This window comes from Kogia breviceps, chromosome 13 (assembly GCF_026419965.1).
Source record: "Kogia breviceps isolate mKogBre1 chromosome 13, mKogBre1 haplotype 1, whole genome shotgun sequence".
Classification (NCBI taxonomy): Eukaryota; Metazoa; Chordata; class Mammalia; order Artiodactyla; family Physeteridae; genus Kogia; species Kogia breviceps.
In genome coordinates, this window is record NC_081322.1 from 19,462,557 (window position 1) to 19,480,775 (window position 18,219).

Genomic DNA, 18,219 nt, shown 5'->3' on the forward strand with positions numbered 1-18,219 from the left:
TCATATGCTTATTATCCATCTGGATAGTTTTGTAAGGTGTGTTTTCAAGTCTGGCTCATTGTCATGTTGGGGAGTTTGCTTTATTATTGAGTTTTGGGAGTCCTTTATTATGGATATAAACTCTTTATCAGATATACAATCTGCAAATAGTTTCTATCTGTGGCTTGTCTTTTCATTTGCTTAACAATGTTTTTGAAGAGTTTTGAAGACTGTCTTCATTTTGATAAAGTTCAGTATATCAATTTCTCTTTTAAATGGATCATACTTTTGGTATTATAGCAAAGAAATATTTGCCAAACCCAAGTCATAAAGGTTCAACCTGATGCTTTTTTTTTCTAGAAGTTTTACAGTTTTAGATTTTCTATTTAGATCTATAATCCATTTTGAGTTAATTTTTGTGTATGCTGTGAGGTATGGAGCAAAGTCCTTGTTTTTTTGCATATGGATATCTAATTCTTCCAGCACTATTTGTTGAAAAGATCCTTTCTCCACTGATTTGCCTTTGCACTGTTATTGAAAATCAGTTGTCCGTATATGTGTTGGTTTCATTTTGGACATTCTATTCTGTTCCATTATTTTATTTGCCAATTTTACACCAGTACCATACTTCTTGATTACTGTAGCTTCAAAAAGTCTTAAAATCAGATAGTGTAAGTCCTCCAACTTCATTTTTCTTATTCAAAGTTGTTCTGGGTACTTGGGATCCTTTGCATTTTTATATGAATTTTAGAATCAGTTTTAAAATTCACTTTCTTGCATCCTGTTCTACCAAAATTCCACCCATTTCTTTGGTCATCTCTTTTCCAAAAAAGGCTCTCCAGATCCCAGGTGAAAGGAATTACTCTTTCTTCTGTGCTCCATTCACACTTCATAATACTTTTACTGCATTTATTCATATTTGGCTACATGTACTTTTCTGATCTTTCCTGCCACATAGTAAACCTTTTAAGATCAAGAATCTTGACTTTGTTCCCTTTGTCTGCTGATAAAACTAGTTTTATACGTTGCAGGTGTAAGCCCTGCATTAACAGATGTCTGCAGAAGACATCTAGCTCATTTCCTGCATATTGTCAAGGAATCCAACAGATTTAGAATTGCTTATTCTATTGTTTATCTCCAAGATGGCTCTTTCTTTATCATTTCTATTACTACTACTGTACTTTCAAAGAAAAATGGGATGATTATTTTCCAAATATCAAAACATAGTATAATTGACTTGTGGTGCTAACTACATGCAGCTGTGTCTTAATCTACTTATTGTTCACATACTCCCTCACTCATTGAACTTTTGGGAAAATGTCTATCCTTAAAGATATCAGTGATATCTTTGGTTGCCAGGGCAGCAGTACCTCAACTCAGACCTACTGTATTTCTAATGGTTCCCTCCAACCCTACTCTAGCCCTCCACTGGGGGAACTGCAGTTATGCCCTCTTAAAGCTTATGATTTCTCAGGAAGAGTTTCTGTATGAAGTATAATCATGTCCTTCTTATGGGGACATTCAACCCAGAGATCCGGCAGCAGGGGAAAATGTTTAGCCTGCTTTCTGTAGAGCCTAAACTGTTCCATACTTATTAGGAACAAGTACAATGAGGAAATTGTTTTAGCACGTAACAAATTAGTGGCATAACTGTACGATTGCGGAAATCAGCTTTCCCATCACGCTCAGGCCTTATGTTGATGTGACACTTACCTTGGGTAATGTTTTCTCCTGTGAGCAATGTAAGGTTCAAGACACTTAAGAATGGCTTTTTGTTTTCTTCCTTAGTCTTTCCACATTCGTTACATCTGGTGAGATAATATGAATACTGTTTATATGCAGCCCAGCACTAATCATTTTTTAAAGGATCACATGTTTAAAAGGCTAGCAGACAATTAGTTGGAAGACAGAAATCCTCTTAGAGTTTTGTCCTAAAGTAAAATCTTGGTTAGTGGCTAAGGAAAATTCACATTAAAATCTTAAATACAGTGATATAAAATTTTTTTTAAATGCTGAACTATTAGTTGATTCCATTAAACACTATAGCAGTTAAGCCTGTTTCTGTGGCAGCCTTAAAATGATTCCCTCTTTATCAGAGTCCTTGCGAGGCCCCTGCAATCATTGTCAATATCATCGTCATCATCATTATGGAACTGATTCCTCTAGGAGATTCTAGGAAAATAAAGAGATGGGTAGGGAATGTATGTGTGTGCTTGTGTGCATATATAATGAGAACAGTGATCAGACATTAGATGCAGGATACAAGTTCCATTTAGATAAAGAAGATTAGATCATGAAATCCTGATATGGATATGAACAAAGGAAGTGGTGGGAGTGAGATGGCCAGTGGAAAGGAGGAGGAGGTGAGCGGAGGTGGGAACGTAGATGGCTCCGTTAGAAGATCAGCACATTGATGTGAATGAGGAGGGTGTGGTGGGCAAAATAATGCCCCTCCCTCCTCCACACGGTGGCCAGCTGTGAAAATGTTCCTGTACATGGCAAAAGGGACTACAGATATTTTAGGACAAAAATCTAAGAGGATTTATACCTTCTAATAAATTGTCTATTAGCCTTTTAAACACGTGATCCTTTAAAAAAGATCAGTGCTCGGCTGCAAATAAACAGAAGTCATATAATCTCACCAGGTGTAACGAATGTGGAAAGACTAAGGGAGAAAAGCAAAAAAGCCATTCTTAAGTGTCTCAACCCTTACACTGCTCACAAGAGGAAACATTACCCAAGGTGAGCGTCACATCAACATAATACCTGAGTGTGATGGGAAACGAGGATCCTGAGAGGAGGCCATGGAAGAGTAGCCTGGTATCCAGGTGGGCCCAAGCTAATCACATGGGTCCTTAAAAGAGAACACTTCCCAGCTGCTTTTAGAGTCAGAAGGGGATGTAACCGCAGAAGAACGTTCAGAGAGATGCAAGCTTGCTGGCGGTGAAGATGAAGTGGAGGGCAAAAGCCAAGGGATATGGGTGGGCTCTGGAAACTGGAAACAGCAAGGAAACATTCTCTCCTAGAGCCTCCAGAAGGAACGCACCCTGCTTTTAGCCCAGTGAGAACTGTGTTGGACCTCTGACCTCCAGAACTGTAAGGTGATAAATCTGTGCTGGTTTAAGCCATTAAGTTTGTGGAAATTTATTACAGTAGTACAAATAGTAGTAACATAGTGAGGATTTGTGTAAGAGATTAGAAGTCTGATGGAGAGGGAGGACGGGGTAAGGATTCTGACATTTACACCTAAAAAACAACAGAGTGAAGTGGGAAGGGGAAATGCTCAAGCAGAGCTGGCAGCGCTGTTTGGCGGACTATTTGGAGTGAGGAGAACACTGGAGCACAGGAATCAATTAAACCTCCACCAGAAAAATAAGGAGTAAAATGGTGACAGGGCTTCAGTGATGGTGGATATGGGAATGTAAAAGGACATTGATATAAGCATTATTCTGAAGAAATTGGCTACAGGTTTGATGACTCCATGTTGGAAAAAGTTACTCAATGTATGGACTGAATGTTTGTGTCCCCTCAAAATTCATCTGTTGAAACCTATTCCCCAGTGTGATGGTATTAAGAGGCAGGGCCTCTGGGAGGTAATTAGGTTTAAATGCGGTCGTGAGAGTACAGCCCTCCCGAATGGGATTAGTGCCCTTATAAAACTCCCAAGAGATCTTGCTTCTCTCTCCTCTCTGCCGCATAAGAATACAATGAGGAGACAACCAGGAAGCAAACCCTCACCCAGATACCTTGATCTCAGACTTCTCAGCCTCCAGAATTCGTTGTCTAAGCCCCCTGATCTATGGTAATTTGTTGCAGCATCCCAGATTGACAAAAACGGTCAAGAATGCCTTAGAGTTTGGGGGCTTCCCTGGTGGCGCAGTGGTTGAGAGTCCGCCTGCCGATGCAGGGGACGCGGGTTCATGCCCTCGTCCAGGAGGATACCACATGCGGCGGAGCGACTGCGCCCGTGAGCCATGGCCGCTGAGCCTGCGCGTCCGGAGCCTGTGCTCTGCAACGGGAGAGGCCAAGGCAGTGAGAGGCCCGCGTACCGGGGGGAAAAAAAAAAAAAAAGAATGCCTTAGAGTTTGGAACTCATTGGAGAATGCTGCAACTCAGGGCAGCTGGTTTCAAACATGCAGACTTTTATGAGAACAGTGGGTAATTTTGGCAGGAATTAGGAACAGGGGCTGGCACTCAGAAATGAAAGGTAGGGATCAGACCCAATGTTACCCTGCTGGTAGTGGTGGCTGTACCATGAGTATGAGAGTAGATGTGATGATCTCTGGGGATTGGAGGGAGCAGAGGGTTGTATGTAGATGGAGGTCAAAGGACAAGAGAAGGTGATCAATTTATTAAGCCCCTGCTATGTATGAGGGACTAGGCTGCTATGAAGGCTCTGACCCCAAGCCAGGGGAGTGAGCACCTGCCTGATCTCATTAGGGTTCCTTGCACGTGGCCTTGATAATGAACAAAACAGGTAAGACATGGGCATGCAAATATCTTTGATCACTGACACTGCCTGGAGCTGGTGCCAGAAAAAAACAAGATGCTTCATTCCACTCAGGCTTCTCCAATGAGCAGGCTCAGTTTAACCCTTTTGTCAAGTCCTTCTCTAATAACTTCACTTTTGCCTGCCTCACAAATCCTTCCTCCAAGTACCTTCTAGACCCTTCTCCAAGGAGTTACACAGACCATGTACAACTCTATGATCTGTTCTCTGCATCAGGACTTTCTCATTGTAATATCAATACCCTAAGGTGGGGCCCACTGGCAGGCAACCAGGAGGAGTTCAAGAGCAGGGCAAGCTTACTGAGACTAGCTCCACTGGACCAGACTCCTGCTGTGTTCCTGCCTCTTCTCTTTTGTGCTCTAAGGATGCACACCTGGTACAATTATCGCAACCCACCCCCAGGCCCCGTTTTTTGGCCCCTTTTCCACAGTCTCGTCTCGTTACTGAATTTACTAACAACCCATTTTATTCTACTAGTGGAACTTGGTGCCTCTCCCCCTTTCCTCTGAGATTAATACTGTGGAGCGCGCCATGCCCGTTAAGGGTATTCGGCCTGGAGGAAAATGACCAATTGAGCACAGGCTCCCAAAATAGAGGCAGGCATTCATGCATACCTCAGTAAGGTTGAGCCAACGCTCTTGGGACTTCTCCACCCACGTTTTCCCCGAGGTGATCAGTGCATGACAGGTGCAGGTGAAGCCCATTCTGGACAGATGAAAGCCCCCTTTTTGCTAATGTTTATCACAAGGTCAAGAACAATATGCCCAGTCATAATAGAAACTTTGGGTACAAACAGAGACGGTAGAAATATTGTTATCAAGAAGTTAGCAGGATGAAGGACAGACTGTTCCCACGAGAAAGAAACTAACCTAATCTTAAACAGAACCTAGTGTGCTTTAACTCCCTGAACTCCCTGGAACTGCATTTTATAAAAGCTGTGCATATAAACAATAAAATTGACACTTGTTTGCAATGGCTCCTGGTGTCCCTCCCGTCCTCACTCTTTCCTCTTAAACTTTTTCCTCATCCCCTTGCCGCCTGAATTCGAGCCCTCGGTCGTGCTGGCAGCGACAAATACTGCCCTTCAAACTGATTTCTTAAAACAATCCTAGAGAGTAGGTGTTGGTGGGGAAAAAATTTTTCCCCGTTTGCACTATTTAAGTAGTGGTGATGGAAGCTTTCAGCAAACCTGGAGAGAAAACTGGACTTACTTTGGTTTAGAGGGGAGGAAATAGGTTAATTTGGGCTAGGAACTAATCCCTTACCAAGCTGGACAGGTGCTGAGAAGGAATACATGTGCTTTTCATTAAAGACTCTTCAAGAGAAACTGAAAAAGGCTATAATTAACAGGTTCAAATACCAAAGTAGAATTATCCGTTAACTGGGATTAGAAAACTTTCAAACTTCACTCTTCCAACCATTGCTAAGAGGCTCTTCAAAGAAGGAGGCCATTGAATAGTTATGTAACTATGAAGTGTCCAATTCCAAGTAAGTTTACCTGTTATATAACATGCCTGCAGATGTTAGACCTACCCAATTAGAGCCCTTAGGAAGTACAAGTGGGAAAGAGGAATAGATGTTTCCATCTTCTTGGCATTTAGTCACAAATTCAGGATTTTCTAATATAGAATGGGACCCTAATACTAAAGCCTGGATTTCTGGGGGTTGATGGGTAGACACTAGTTATGGAACACTGTGGGCTCACAATAGATCCAATCAGAAATCTCTCTGCACAAAAGCAGCGGTGAGAGCAGCAACCATGTATCTTGACCAGGTTCCTGAAGGGAAGGCCTGTGGATGCAGGTGTCCTACGACATTGTGAGGGAGATGGAAGTGGTAGAGGAGGACTGATAATTTCTAGAGTTTGAATCTTCATAAAAGCCTTCCTTTCCAAGATGGCCTAAATGTGTCCACCTTCTGTGTTCTCATCCTAGACCCTCAGTGCAATAACTAAGGGATGGGATATGGTCCCCAAGGTTTCTAGTTATAACTAATAGTTCTGATAGTACATATGGACCTTTACTCTGTAAAACTGAAGCTGTGTCATGTGCACAGCTTATTCCAAAATAGAATATGGAGTCCTCATCAAAATAGGATGTACTTTCTCTGTAAGTGATAATCTGTTTAATGTCTGTAGTTCTTGTGTCTCAGAATCAGCTATGTTTGTGCTTAGAACGAACGGCCCATGGATAGTCAAAAAGATGAATAGGGGCAGGGTATAGTTATAAATTAGCAGGTTTGCAGGTAAAAAAAATAGACAAAAGCACACTCAAATAATAACCAAAATAGTTTATAACTTAAAATTCTTTCATATAAAAAACAACAAACTATAATTAATGCTTTCTACCCTCTTAGGAAAGGGACATTAAAAATTCTGGACATTAATTGCATTCCTTTAATTTCTACATTTCACATTTGCTACCTATAATTTCACTAAGATTTATTTCAACTGTCTTTTATAAAGCATTTTACTTTGTAATGATTATTCTAGAACTGTACTTGCTGGCATGTAGTTATTGAGCACTTGGAATGTGCTGGTCCAAACTGAGATGTGCTATAAATGGAAAACTTGCCAGATTTGGGGGACTTAGTATGAAAAAAAGAATGTAAAAACCCAATTTTTATATTGTTATTTTAGATATATTACATAAATTACCAAAATTAACTTCGTTTCTTTTCATCTTTTTAAATGTGGCTACTAGAAAATTTAAAATTACATGTGGCTCACATGATCCAGAACATATGAAAACAAAGTAGCTACAGCTTTAAGTTACCAGTTATCTTATATGCCCACTATCTGCTTTTGGAAATGAAATTGTAAATAAAAGAATAATCTGGCTACCTTTATGCATGCTTTTAATTTTTTCTAGTGAACATATATTTACTTTTTAAATGAAGTAAAAATGTTATATTCTGTTTATAACCTTAAAGTTACAAAAAAGGGACTGACATTTAAGACATGTAGCATGAAAGATTAAAACAGTGAAAAAATCAAATTCCCCTATTACTTGTGAAATATATTTTGCACTTTTATATCAGGTGCAAAATGAGGCACCTAGAGGTAGGAGTGGAAATCTGGGAGAACATGAGAGTTCACTTCCTATCTACTTGTACAGAAGTTACAACTCTCATCAAAATGATCACGGAAGCGCCACTACTCTGGTGACTGTCCGGGCCTCTGTGCTCACATTCCTTCCTGTGTCTCTGTGGGAAAGAGAAGCTGTTCTTCTGGCCAGGAATTAAGAATACACGCTTAGTCAATAATGGCAGAGTATTTGCAACTTTGTTTTCTTTGCATATCTAGCGTGTGAGACCTTTTGCAATAAATCTCACTAGTTCTAGTCACCTGACAAAAAGGGACTTGTCCATAAATTATTTAAAATGTGACTGGTTAATGATTTTCAGTAAAATACACCATTAGTGCTGCTCTTTTTTCCCCCCTCCTAATTGGTAAAAGGTAATTTATTTTGAAATGTTGCTTTTGTGTTCTGGCAACATACTGTAACACTTTTTTCAAAAGCCTCCTTCTGACAGAGACCCCATCCACCGTCCATCTTCAGGCCTTTCTGTGAGGTCACATGACATGTGAGTTTCTAGTAATACTCTGCTGTGTTTACTTCTTCTGCCAAAGCAACTGGCATGACCACCCCCTGCCGGTGCAGCTCTCGGAGAACATCCAAAATCGAGTCTAACTCCGTGCGGAACTTGTCCAGCTCACGATTCTTCAACTGTGCAAGTCTTTTCCATTTCTCAATTTCTTTGTTTTGCTCGGTTTCTACTACTTGGTGCGTCTGCTGTATTATCTGCAAATTTTAAAATGCCACATTACTTTTAGAGTTCATAGTGTGGGTGAAGAACCTCTAATAGCCTCAAAGAGCTCAAGTGGGACAATGTTGATGATGGTAAACCTGTGACCTATGTATCAGAGGGGAGGGAGGCAGAGAGAGGGGAGCGTCACCTAACGGGCCCGGCTGGGTCAATAGGCTTGTAAGTGAAGAGTAAGTGGGAATTTTAATATCTAATTCTGATAGGGAGTTGTGGAGTTTAGTCTTTTTTCTTTTAAGCCATGGTGGGGGTGAGAGGGGAAGGGTACCATTTAAAGCATCCAATACCTTGGAATGAATCCAAACATCCCCAAAATGCTGTTTTTGTTTTTTTTTTAAGAATTTAAAAAAAAAATTAATTTAAGTTTTGGCTGCATTGGGTCTTCGTTGCTGCGTGCAGGCTTTCTCTAGTTGCGGCATGTGGGCTCAGTAGTTGTGGCTTGTGGGCTTTAGAGCGCTGGCTCAGTAATTGTGGCACATGGGCTTAGCTGCTCCGTGGCATGTGGGACCTTCCTGGACCAGGACTCGAACCTGTGTCCCCTGAATTGGCAGGTGGATTCTTAACCACTGCACCACCAGGTAAGTCCCTAAAATGCTGTTCTTAAGAACAGTACTCAGGATGCAATCAAGACAGTTTTAATGCAACACATGTGATTAATGAACCATACATTGTAGCAGCAGGAATTATATAGGATAAAAACACATACATGGGGGCTTCCCTGGTGGCGCAGTGGTTGAGAGTCCACCTGCCGATGCAGGGGACACGGGTTTGTGCCCCAGTCCAGGAAGATCCCACATGCCGCAGAGTGGCTGGGCCCGTGAGCCATGGCTGCTGGGCCTGCGCATCCGGAGCCTGTGCTCCACAAAGGGAGAGGCCACAACAGTGAGAGGCCCACGTACCACAAAAAAAAAAAAAAAAAAAAGCACATACATCTATCATGTGCCAGGCTTGGCTTTAAGCATTTTACATATGTTAACATTTAATTTTGCCAACACACTAGGAAATATTCTACATATTCATCCCCATTTAACAGGTAGGGAAAGAGAGGCACAAATAAACAAAAAATTAATCTGCCCTAGATTCACACAGAACCCGCTCCAGGCAGAGTCACGATTCACACCCAGGCAGGGTGGCCTCAGAGTCCCTGCTCTTAACTACCACACTAGACTGCCTTGCTTATGTGGGTCAATTTTTTTCAACTGTGAAATGAGTGTACCTTGTCCAGTAACTTATAATACTGTTCTTATAATTTCAAAATACCTTATCATAAGGGAATCTTTAGTCACAGGCACTTCAAACCACAGAAGGCTAGACATACAAAAACAACTAGTTAGGACAACAAAGCCAATAATGTTGCCAAACATTATACCCGCTGAACCTCTGCAATAAAACTTTTTTTAAAATTTATTTTTGGTTGCATTGGGTCTTCATTGCTGCACAGTGTGTGGGCTTCTCAGTGCCGTGGCTTCTAGTTGTGGCATGTGGGTTCCGTAGTTGTGGTGCACAGGCTTAGTTGCTCTGTGGCATGTGGGATCTTCCTGGACCAGGGCTCGAACCCGTGTCCCCTGCACTGGCAGGCAGATTCTTAACAACTGCACCACCAGGGACGCCCAATAAAATTTTTATTTACAATTCTGCCTGGCTACAGAGTAACTTCAGAATTCTAAAATAAAAGAATTTCAGAAATACTGTATAAACACATGCTTGAGTTAAGCGGAATACAAAATGCTGTATGAATTTTCAACTCTAAGTTTTAAACATTATATTTTGAAAATTTTGGATGTCTATTATATATTGAAATTCGGCATTTAACCATAACTAACATAACACTGTATAAGTTTAAGGTATACAGTGTAGTGACGTGACATATGTAAAGGCTGTGAAATGACTACCACAGTAAGTTTAGTTAACATCTGTCACCTCATGTTAAGTTTCAAAATCTTGTACTGGAAGTTTTAACCTTCTGACCACCTTCCCCCAATTCCCCCACACCCTGCCTCTGGCAACTGCCAATCTGATCTTTGTTTCAGCGTGTTTGGGGTTGTTTAGAGTACACATGTAAGATTACATAGAATCTGTATTTCTCTGTCTGACTTAGCATAAAGCCCTCAAAGTCCATCCATGTTGTTGCAAATGACAGGGTTTCCTTTTTTTTTTTTTAATGGCTGAATACCATTCCATTGTATGTATATATATCACATTTTCTTTACCCATTCACCCACTGATGGACATTTAACATTATTTCCATGTCTTGGCTGATGTAAATAATGCTTCAATGAGCACTGGCTGCACCAATCTACAGTCCCAACAGTGCACATGGGTTCCTTTTTCTCCACATCCTCATCAGTACTTGTTACTTTTGTGTTTTTGATAATAGCCATTCTTTTTGATATAGCTCACTGTGGGTTTGACTTGCATTTCCCTAATCATTAGTGATGTTGAACACCTTTTGACGTAGCTGTTGGCCATTTAAATATCTTCTTTGCAATAATGTCTATTCAGGTCCTTTGCCCATTTTTAATTTTTTTTTTTTTTGGTCTTGAGTTGTGTAAGTCCCTTGAATATCTTGGATATTAGCTCCTTATCAGATGTGTGGTTTTCAAATATTTTCTCCCAGTTCATAAGTTGCCTTTTCATCATGTTGATTATTTCTTTGGTTGTGCAGGCTTTTTTTAGTTTGATGTAGTCCCATTTGTTTATTGTTTATTTCATTGCTTGTGTTTCAGGTGTCATATCCAAAAAGGATCTATGCCAAGACATGTCAGGGAATGTTCCCCCTATATTTTATTCTAGGAATTTTATGGTTTCTGGTCTTACATTTAAGTCTCTAATCCATTTAGAATTAATATTTGTGTGTGGTGTAAGGTAAGGGTCTAGTTTCAGTCTTTTGCATGTGAATATCAAATTTTCCCACAACCATTTATAGAAGAAACTGTCTTTTGTCCAAAGAGTATTCTTGGCTCCCTTATGAAATGTATGCATGGATTTATTTCTGGGTTCTTGATTTGATTCCATTTGTCTATGTGTCTATTTTTAATGCCAGGACCATACTGTTTTGATTACTACAGTTATGTATTTGTATAATATAGTTTGAAATTAGGAAATGAGATGCTTCCAGCTTTGTTCTTCTTTCTTAGGATTGCTTTGGCTATTTGTGGTCTTTTGTGGTTCCATACAAATTTCAGATTTTTTCTATTATTGTAAAAAAATGCCATTGGAATCTTGACAGGGATTGTACTGAATCTATAGATGGCTTTGGACATTTTAACAATATCAATTCTTCTAATCCATGAACATTGAACACCTTTGTATTGTGTCTTCTTCAATTTCTTTTATCAATGTCTTATAGTTATCAGTGTACAGATCTCTTATCTCCTTAGATAAATTTATTTCCAAGTATTTTACTGTTTTTGATATTATTGTAAATAGAATTGTTTTATTTTTCATATAATTTGTTGCTAGTATATAGAAACATTACTGATTTTTGTATACTGATTTTGGTATCCTGCAACTTTACTGAATTCTTTGACCAGCTTTTAGGCAGTCTTTAGGATTTTCTATATATAAAATAATGTCATTCACAGAGACAATTTTATTTCACCCTTTCCAATTCTGATGCCTTTATCTTTCTTGACTGATTGCTCTGGCTAAGGCTTCTAGTACTATGCTGAATAAAAGTGGTGAGAGTTAGCATTCTTTTCTTGTTCCTGATCTTAGCAGAAAAGCTTCCAGCCTCTCACCACTGAGTATGATGTTAGCTGTGGTCTTGTTATCTATGGCCTTTATTATGTTGAGGTACATTCATTTTGTACCTAATTTGTTAAGACTTTTTTTTTTATCATGAATAAGTGTTTAATATTGTCAAATGTTCTTTCTACACTGATTGAAATGATCGTATGATTTTTATCTTTCATTGAGTTAATGTGGTGTATCACATTTATTGATTTGCATATGCTAAAGCATCCTTACATCCCAGGAATGAATCTCACTTGATCATGGTGTATGATCCTTTTAATGTGCTGTTGAATTTGGTTTGCTAATTTTTTTTTAAACAAGGAATATATGCCTTTTTGGAAATAATTATGTCCTGATATGGTCATCTTCTATACATTGACAGTGGTAATATTGGTAGTATAAGTATGCCTAAGTGGGTCATGAAGGTTTCCCCTCATATTCACTATAATAGAACTCAGAGCTGAGAGCAGCTTCCAAATAGAAAGGAAAAACACAGGTTTAAAAGGTCACTTTCACAAGCGCTACAAGCATTAAATTTGTTCTGTAATTTCAATTCTGAAAAAAACCCACAAAACCAAAAAACATTACCCTGTATCTTCTTACAAGCATCTGTACTGTTAATCTAGGAAATAAGTCTCCACTAGAATATGCAAAGGTTTCAATACATGTGCTGCTAGAGCAGCCTTTTGACTTCACTGTTCCTTTTTGATTTTTTTAACTTTATTGGAGTATAGTTGATTTACAATGTTGTATTAGTTTCAGGTGTACAGCAAAGTGATTCATTTATATATTTATACATATTCTTTTTTTTTCAGATTCTTTTCCCATATAGGTTATTATAGAATATCAAGTAGAGTTCCTTGTGCTATACAGTAGGTCCTTGTTGTTATCTATTTTATATATAGTAGTGTGTATATGTTAATCCCAAACTCCTAATTTATCCCTCCCTAACACATTTCCCCTTGGTAACCATAAGTTTGTTTTTTGAAATCTGTGAGTCTGTTTCTGTTTTGTAAGTAAGTTCATTTGTATCATTAAAAAAAAATTAGATTCCACATATGAGTGATATATGATATTTGTCTTTGACTCATTTCACTTAGTCTGATAATCTCTAGATCCATCCATGTTGCTGCAAATGGTATTATTTTGTTCTTTTTTATGGCTAAGTAATATTCCACTATATATATATATATATATATATATATATGTGTGTGTGTGTACCATGACTTCTTTATCCATTCTGCTGTCAATGGAGATTGAGGTTGCTTCCATGTCTTGGCTATTGTAAATAGTGCTGCTATGAACACTGGGTTGCATGTATCTTTTCAAATTACAGTTTCCTCTGGATATATGCCCAGCAGTGGGATTGCTGGGTCATATGATAACTCTATTTTTAGTTTTTTAAGGAACCTCCATACTGTTCTCCAGAGTGGTTGTACCAATTTACATTCCCACCAACAGTGTAGGAAGGTCCTATCCCCCTTCCTCCACACCCTATCCAGCATTTATTGTTCATAGATTTTTCGATGATGGCCTTTCTGACTGGTGTGAGGTGATATCTCATTGTAGTTTTGATTGGCATTTCTCATGTTGAGCATCTTTTCATGTGCTTTTTGGACATCTGTATGTCTTCTTTTGTCTATTTAGATCTTCTGTCCATTTTTTTTTATTGGGTTGTTGTTGGTTTTTTTGGATATAGACCTGCATAACCTGTTTGTATATCTTGGAGATTAATCCCTTGCTGGGTCACTTCGTTTTCAAATATTTTCTCCCATTCTGTGGGTTGTCTTTTTGTTTTGTTTATGGTCTCCTTGGCTGTGCAAAAGCTTTTAAGTTTAATTAGGTCCTATTTGTTTACATTTGTTTTTATTTCCATTATTCTAGGAGATAGATTCAAAAAGGCATTGCTGCAATTCATGTCAGAGTGTTCTGCCTATGTTTTCCTCTAAGAGGTTTATAGTATCTGGTCTTACATGTAGGTCTTTAATTCATTTTGAGTTTATTTTTGTATATGGTGTTAGAGAATGTTCTAATTTCATTCTTTCACATGTAGCTGCCCGGTTTTCCCAGCACCACTTATTGAAGAGACTTTCTTTTCTCTATTGTATATTCTTGCCTCCATTGTCATAGATTAATTGACCACATGTGTGTGGGTTTATTTCTGGGCTTGCTTCTTACATTTCCAGTCTCCTTTTGTGAATTAGCGATTTGTTGTTGTATGCTTTGACTCCTTTAGCATAATCTTTTGGATAACTATTACAGGATTTTTTCCTTTGTGGTTAACATGAGGCCTACATAAAATGTGATATATTTATAACATCCTATTTTAAGTTGATAAAAACTTCAATAGCATACTAAATTTAACACTTTTACTGCTTCCCACCTCAATTTTAGGTTACTGTTACAATTTACATTATTTTAATACTGTGTGTGCAATAACTAATGTAGTTATGGTTATTTTTAATACATTAGTTTTTTCAACTTTTATACTAGAATTGTAAGAGAATTATTCACCACCATTACAATATTACAGAATCTGACTTTGACTATATATTTAGCATTACCAGTGAGTTTTATAACTACATTCATATATTTTTATGATGTTAATTAGCATCTTTTTATTTCCACTTGATGAATTCCCTTTAGGAGTCTTGTAAGGCAGGTCTAGTGGTGATGAACTCCCTGAGCTTTTCTTTCAAGTTTTTTGATGCTTTTTAATTTGTATCTGAAAAAGAGCTTTGCCAGCTATAGTATTCTTGATTGACAGTCTTTTCTTTCAGTATTTTGAATATATCAATCTATTGTCTCCTCGCCTGCAAACTCTCCACTAAGAAATCTACATATCTTCTTATGGGGGTTCCCCTGTATGTGACACATTGCTTTTTTGTTGCTGTTTTAAAAATTCGCTTTGTCTTTGGCTTGTTTCTTGATGCAGGCATTTATTGCAATGATCTTCCCTCTCAGGACTGATTTGCTGCATCCTGTAAATTTTGGTATGCTGTGTTCCCATTTTCAGTTGTCTCAAGGTATTTTTAAATTTATCTTTTGATTTCTTCTTTAACCCATGGGTTGTTTAGCAGCATGTGATTTAACTCCACATATTTGTGAATTTTCTAGTTTTCTTCTTGTAACTGATTCTCAGTTTCATTCCACCGTGGTCAGGGAAGATGCCTGATGATATGATTTTAATCTCTTAAATATATTAAGACTTGTTTTGTGGCCTAATATATGATCCATCCTGGAGAATTTTACATGTGTGCTTGAGAAGAATGTGTGCTCGAAAATGTATTTTGTTCCTTTTGGATACAATATACTATATATATTAAGTCCATCTCATCTAACATATTGTTTAAGTCATAAGGGTGGAGCCCTAGTTAGACTGGATTAGTGTCCTCAGAAGAAGAGGCATCAGAGAGCTCTTTCTCTCTCTACTCCCCCTTCTCCACCCCACAGAGCACACATGGAGAAAAAAGTTCATCTGCAAGTCAGAAAGAGCTCTCACCAGAAACTGAACCAGCTGGAAACCTTGATTGTAAACTTCTGGCCTCTAGATCTGTGAGAAGATTTCTGTCTTTTAAGCCACTCAGTTTGATATTTTGTTGTGGCAGTCCAAGCAGACTAATACACTGTTCAAGCAAAGCTAAATATCAAGACCAAGGCTAGTGCCTAAAAACACATCAAGCCCTTCTGCCCATTTTAATTTCTGTTAATTTATCTGTTTGTAGCTACATGTAGTAATCCCAATGTTACTGGTGCTAGGCAAATAATATTTTAAGTGATCACATTTTAATATAAGCCTGTTTCTTACTAACACTTATTGAAATGACTTAAATATGGAACACGGTTCCCAAGAGCACTGTTCCCAAGGTAAAATGCCTAACTTTCAGGCATCCATCAACAATAAAGAACAGAATACAAAAGTTGTTACTCTATTTCTGTAGATATAAGGCAAACCAATCTTCAGGTATTTAAGAATTAGTCTTATTTTCTCTTAAAAGCTATACATTTATTTTTAATAAAATCAATATACAATGGAAATACTTTAAGAAGTAATTTGCTAGGGATGACAAAACGATAGCAAACGGGAGGTACTTAAATGTGAAGAAGTGTACAAATATGTAAAAGTGATTTACTACTTCACCTGTTGAAGCTCCTGCTCTCTTTGCTCATGTCTCATTTCCATCTGTTTAATTTTCTTTTCTAAGACCATGAAATGTTTCATCTCTGGTGTATGGTTTTCTTTGGCTTCTCTCAATTCTTCCAAGAGTTTTGTAATCTAAAATTGAGATATGAAATAAATGGGAAACTATGGTAAGGAAATAATTCATTTTTAACAGGCAGCCACAAGAAGTAAGAACAGTCACTGAATATTTGTATATAATTTCTTTAGGGAAGAGGCTTCTTGTTAACATCAAAGGTATCTGGAGTTGTTAAAATAATAGCTTTCATTCCCTAGGTCCAGAAAGTAAAGGCTCATCCTTGTTCTGAAGTGACCTCACATTCCAAAAGGTTCCAGATGATTGGACCACTTTCTCCCTCCCACGTATGCCAGGCTGGTTGTGGTGCTGAAAATGAAGTTGGGCACTTTCTTTGATGTATTCAGCCTTGTTTCAAAGTATTTGTTAATAGTGTGATTACTTTGAGGATTAAATAATACATTTAAAGCAGCCAATACACAGAAAGAGTTCAATAAATATGGATCCTCTTTTGTCAACTCCCTATAATTCTATTTGTAATTCTCTTTGGGTTCTTATCACTTTGTCACTTATAATAATTCATTCCACATGTGAATGTATGCATGTAAAACAGAGATAAGGAACTACTGAACTCTTTCTGTGCTGGCTGTCTCTTAGGTACTGAGGATGCAGAGATGAAAGACACGGTCCCTGTCCTCATGGCAATGACAGTCTAGTGCAGTACCTCCTTTTTCATATCATGACTCAGAGAAAATGGTAAAATTTTTATGGCACCAGGGAGTGAAATGGAGGTGACATGAGGGATCTTTATATTGGAGTTCATAAAAAAAAATTAATTGCATTTTATTTATACCATAAAATTATGATAACTTTGCCAACTGTTAATATCAAAAGGCAAAATAATTAACAAGCAAATGAAAATGGATAAAATTAACAATTCAATCATGCTTTACATGGAAACACCCAAGTACTTATTAACACTAATACAAAAAAAAAAAAAGAACCCATATACTCTTCTGAAGTTAGTTTAAAAAATGTGAAAATACAAGCAAATTAAATCAGAGGCAAATCTAAACATTTTAAGTGTGGGACATCCTTGATATCATCACTGACCAAAGAAATAAGCAGACCTTAATTAAGATGATTTGCAGAAAGGTTGGGGAGATGCCCTACATACCATGCTGTGGTGATGGGTGCTGGGGAACAAAATCTTGTGTCAAAACAATGATTGCTAAAAATTGTAAAACAAAACAAAAAACCAAACAAACAAAACCACCCCCACCACCCCGAAACAAAACATAAAATGATACTGAACTAAGAAAGTTGTCAGAGGTATTGTCATATACGAAATGGTCAAATATCACTTCCTCTTCTATAAACTTTTTAATAATTGAAAAATGACTTTGAGTTTGTCATTAGACAACCTTTCCAGCCATCATCATCTTGTGACCACAGGTAACCCATTCCAGGTCCACCAGCTGGGAAGTTCTGGTTTAGTGGAAGGCACACTTGAGAGAAAGAATTCTAACATGATGTGCTGCCATGGAGAGATGCCCAAGAAGCAGTGAGGTGGTGAAGGAGTCCTAAACCTGAAGGAGAGGTGGGCCACAGGATTCTCAACCTGAGGCAGCTGTGGCTGAACTGACTCTTAAAGGACAAGCAGTAATGAGTTATGGCAGTATCATGTGATAGGTGCTAGGCTAAGTACTTACCAGATGTTGTCTCAGTTGATCTATCAAAAGTTACATTTGTTTATTGTCTGATTCCCCAAATAAAACGTAAGCTCTATGAGAGCAGGGATTTTTGTCTAACTTTGTTTTCAGTATTCCTAGCACCTAGAGTCATGCAGAGCAGAGAGTAGGTGTTTAACAATTATTCATGAATAAATCAACGGAGTCACCTTTCAAAGGTTAAACATTCATTTGTAAACTACATAAATTCAGAAATTTGGCTCTAGACAAAGAACAGAGATAA

The 18,219-nt window shown here is 38.1% G+C and overlaps 1 protein-coding gene across 2 annotated transcripts in view; it reads right to left on the reverse strand.

Annotated features, from left to right (window-relative positions):
* Positions 1-6,763: 6,763 nt before the first annotated feature.
* The window catches only part of CEP162 (centrosomal protein 162), an 87,344-nt gene continuing 75,888 nt past the window's right edge, over positions 6,764-18,219 (reverse strand). For both annotated transcript variants that reach the window (XM_067011408.1, XM_067011409.1), the window contains exons 26-27: positions 16,191-16,325; positions 6,764-8,292 (exon numbers count right to left, since the gene is read on the reverse strand). In XM_067011408.1, the coding sequence (XP_066867509.1) occupies positions 8,083-8,292; positions 16,191-16,325 (345 nt within the window). In that variant the 3' untranslated portion in view covers positions 6,764-8,082. The remainder of the gene's footprint in view (positions 8,293-16,190; positions 16,326-18,219) is intronic.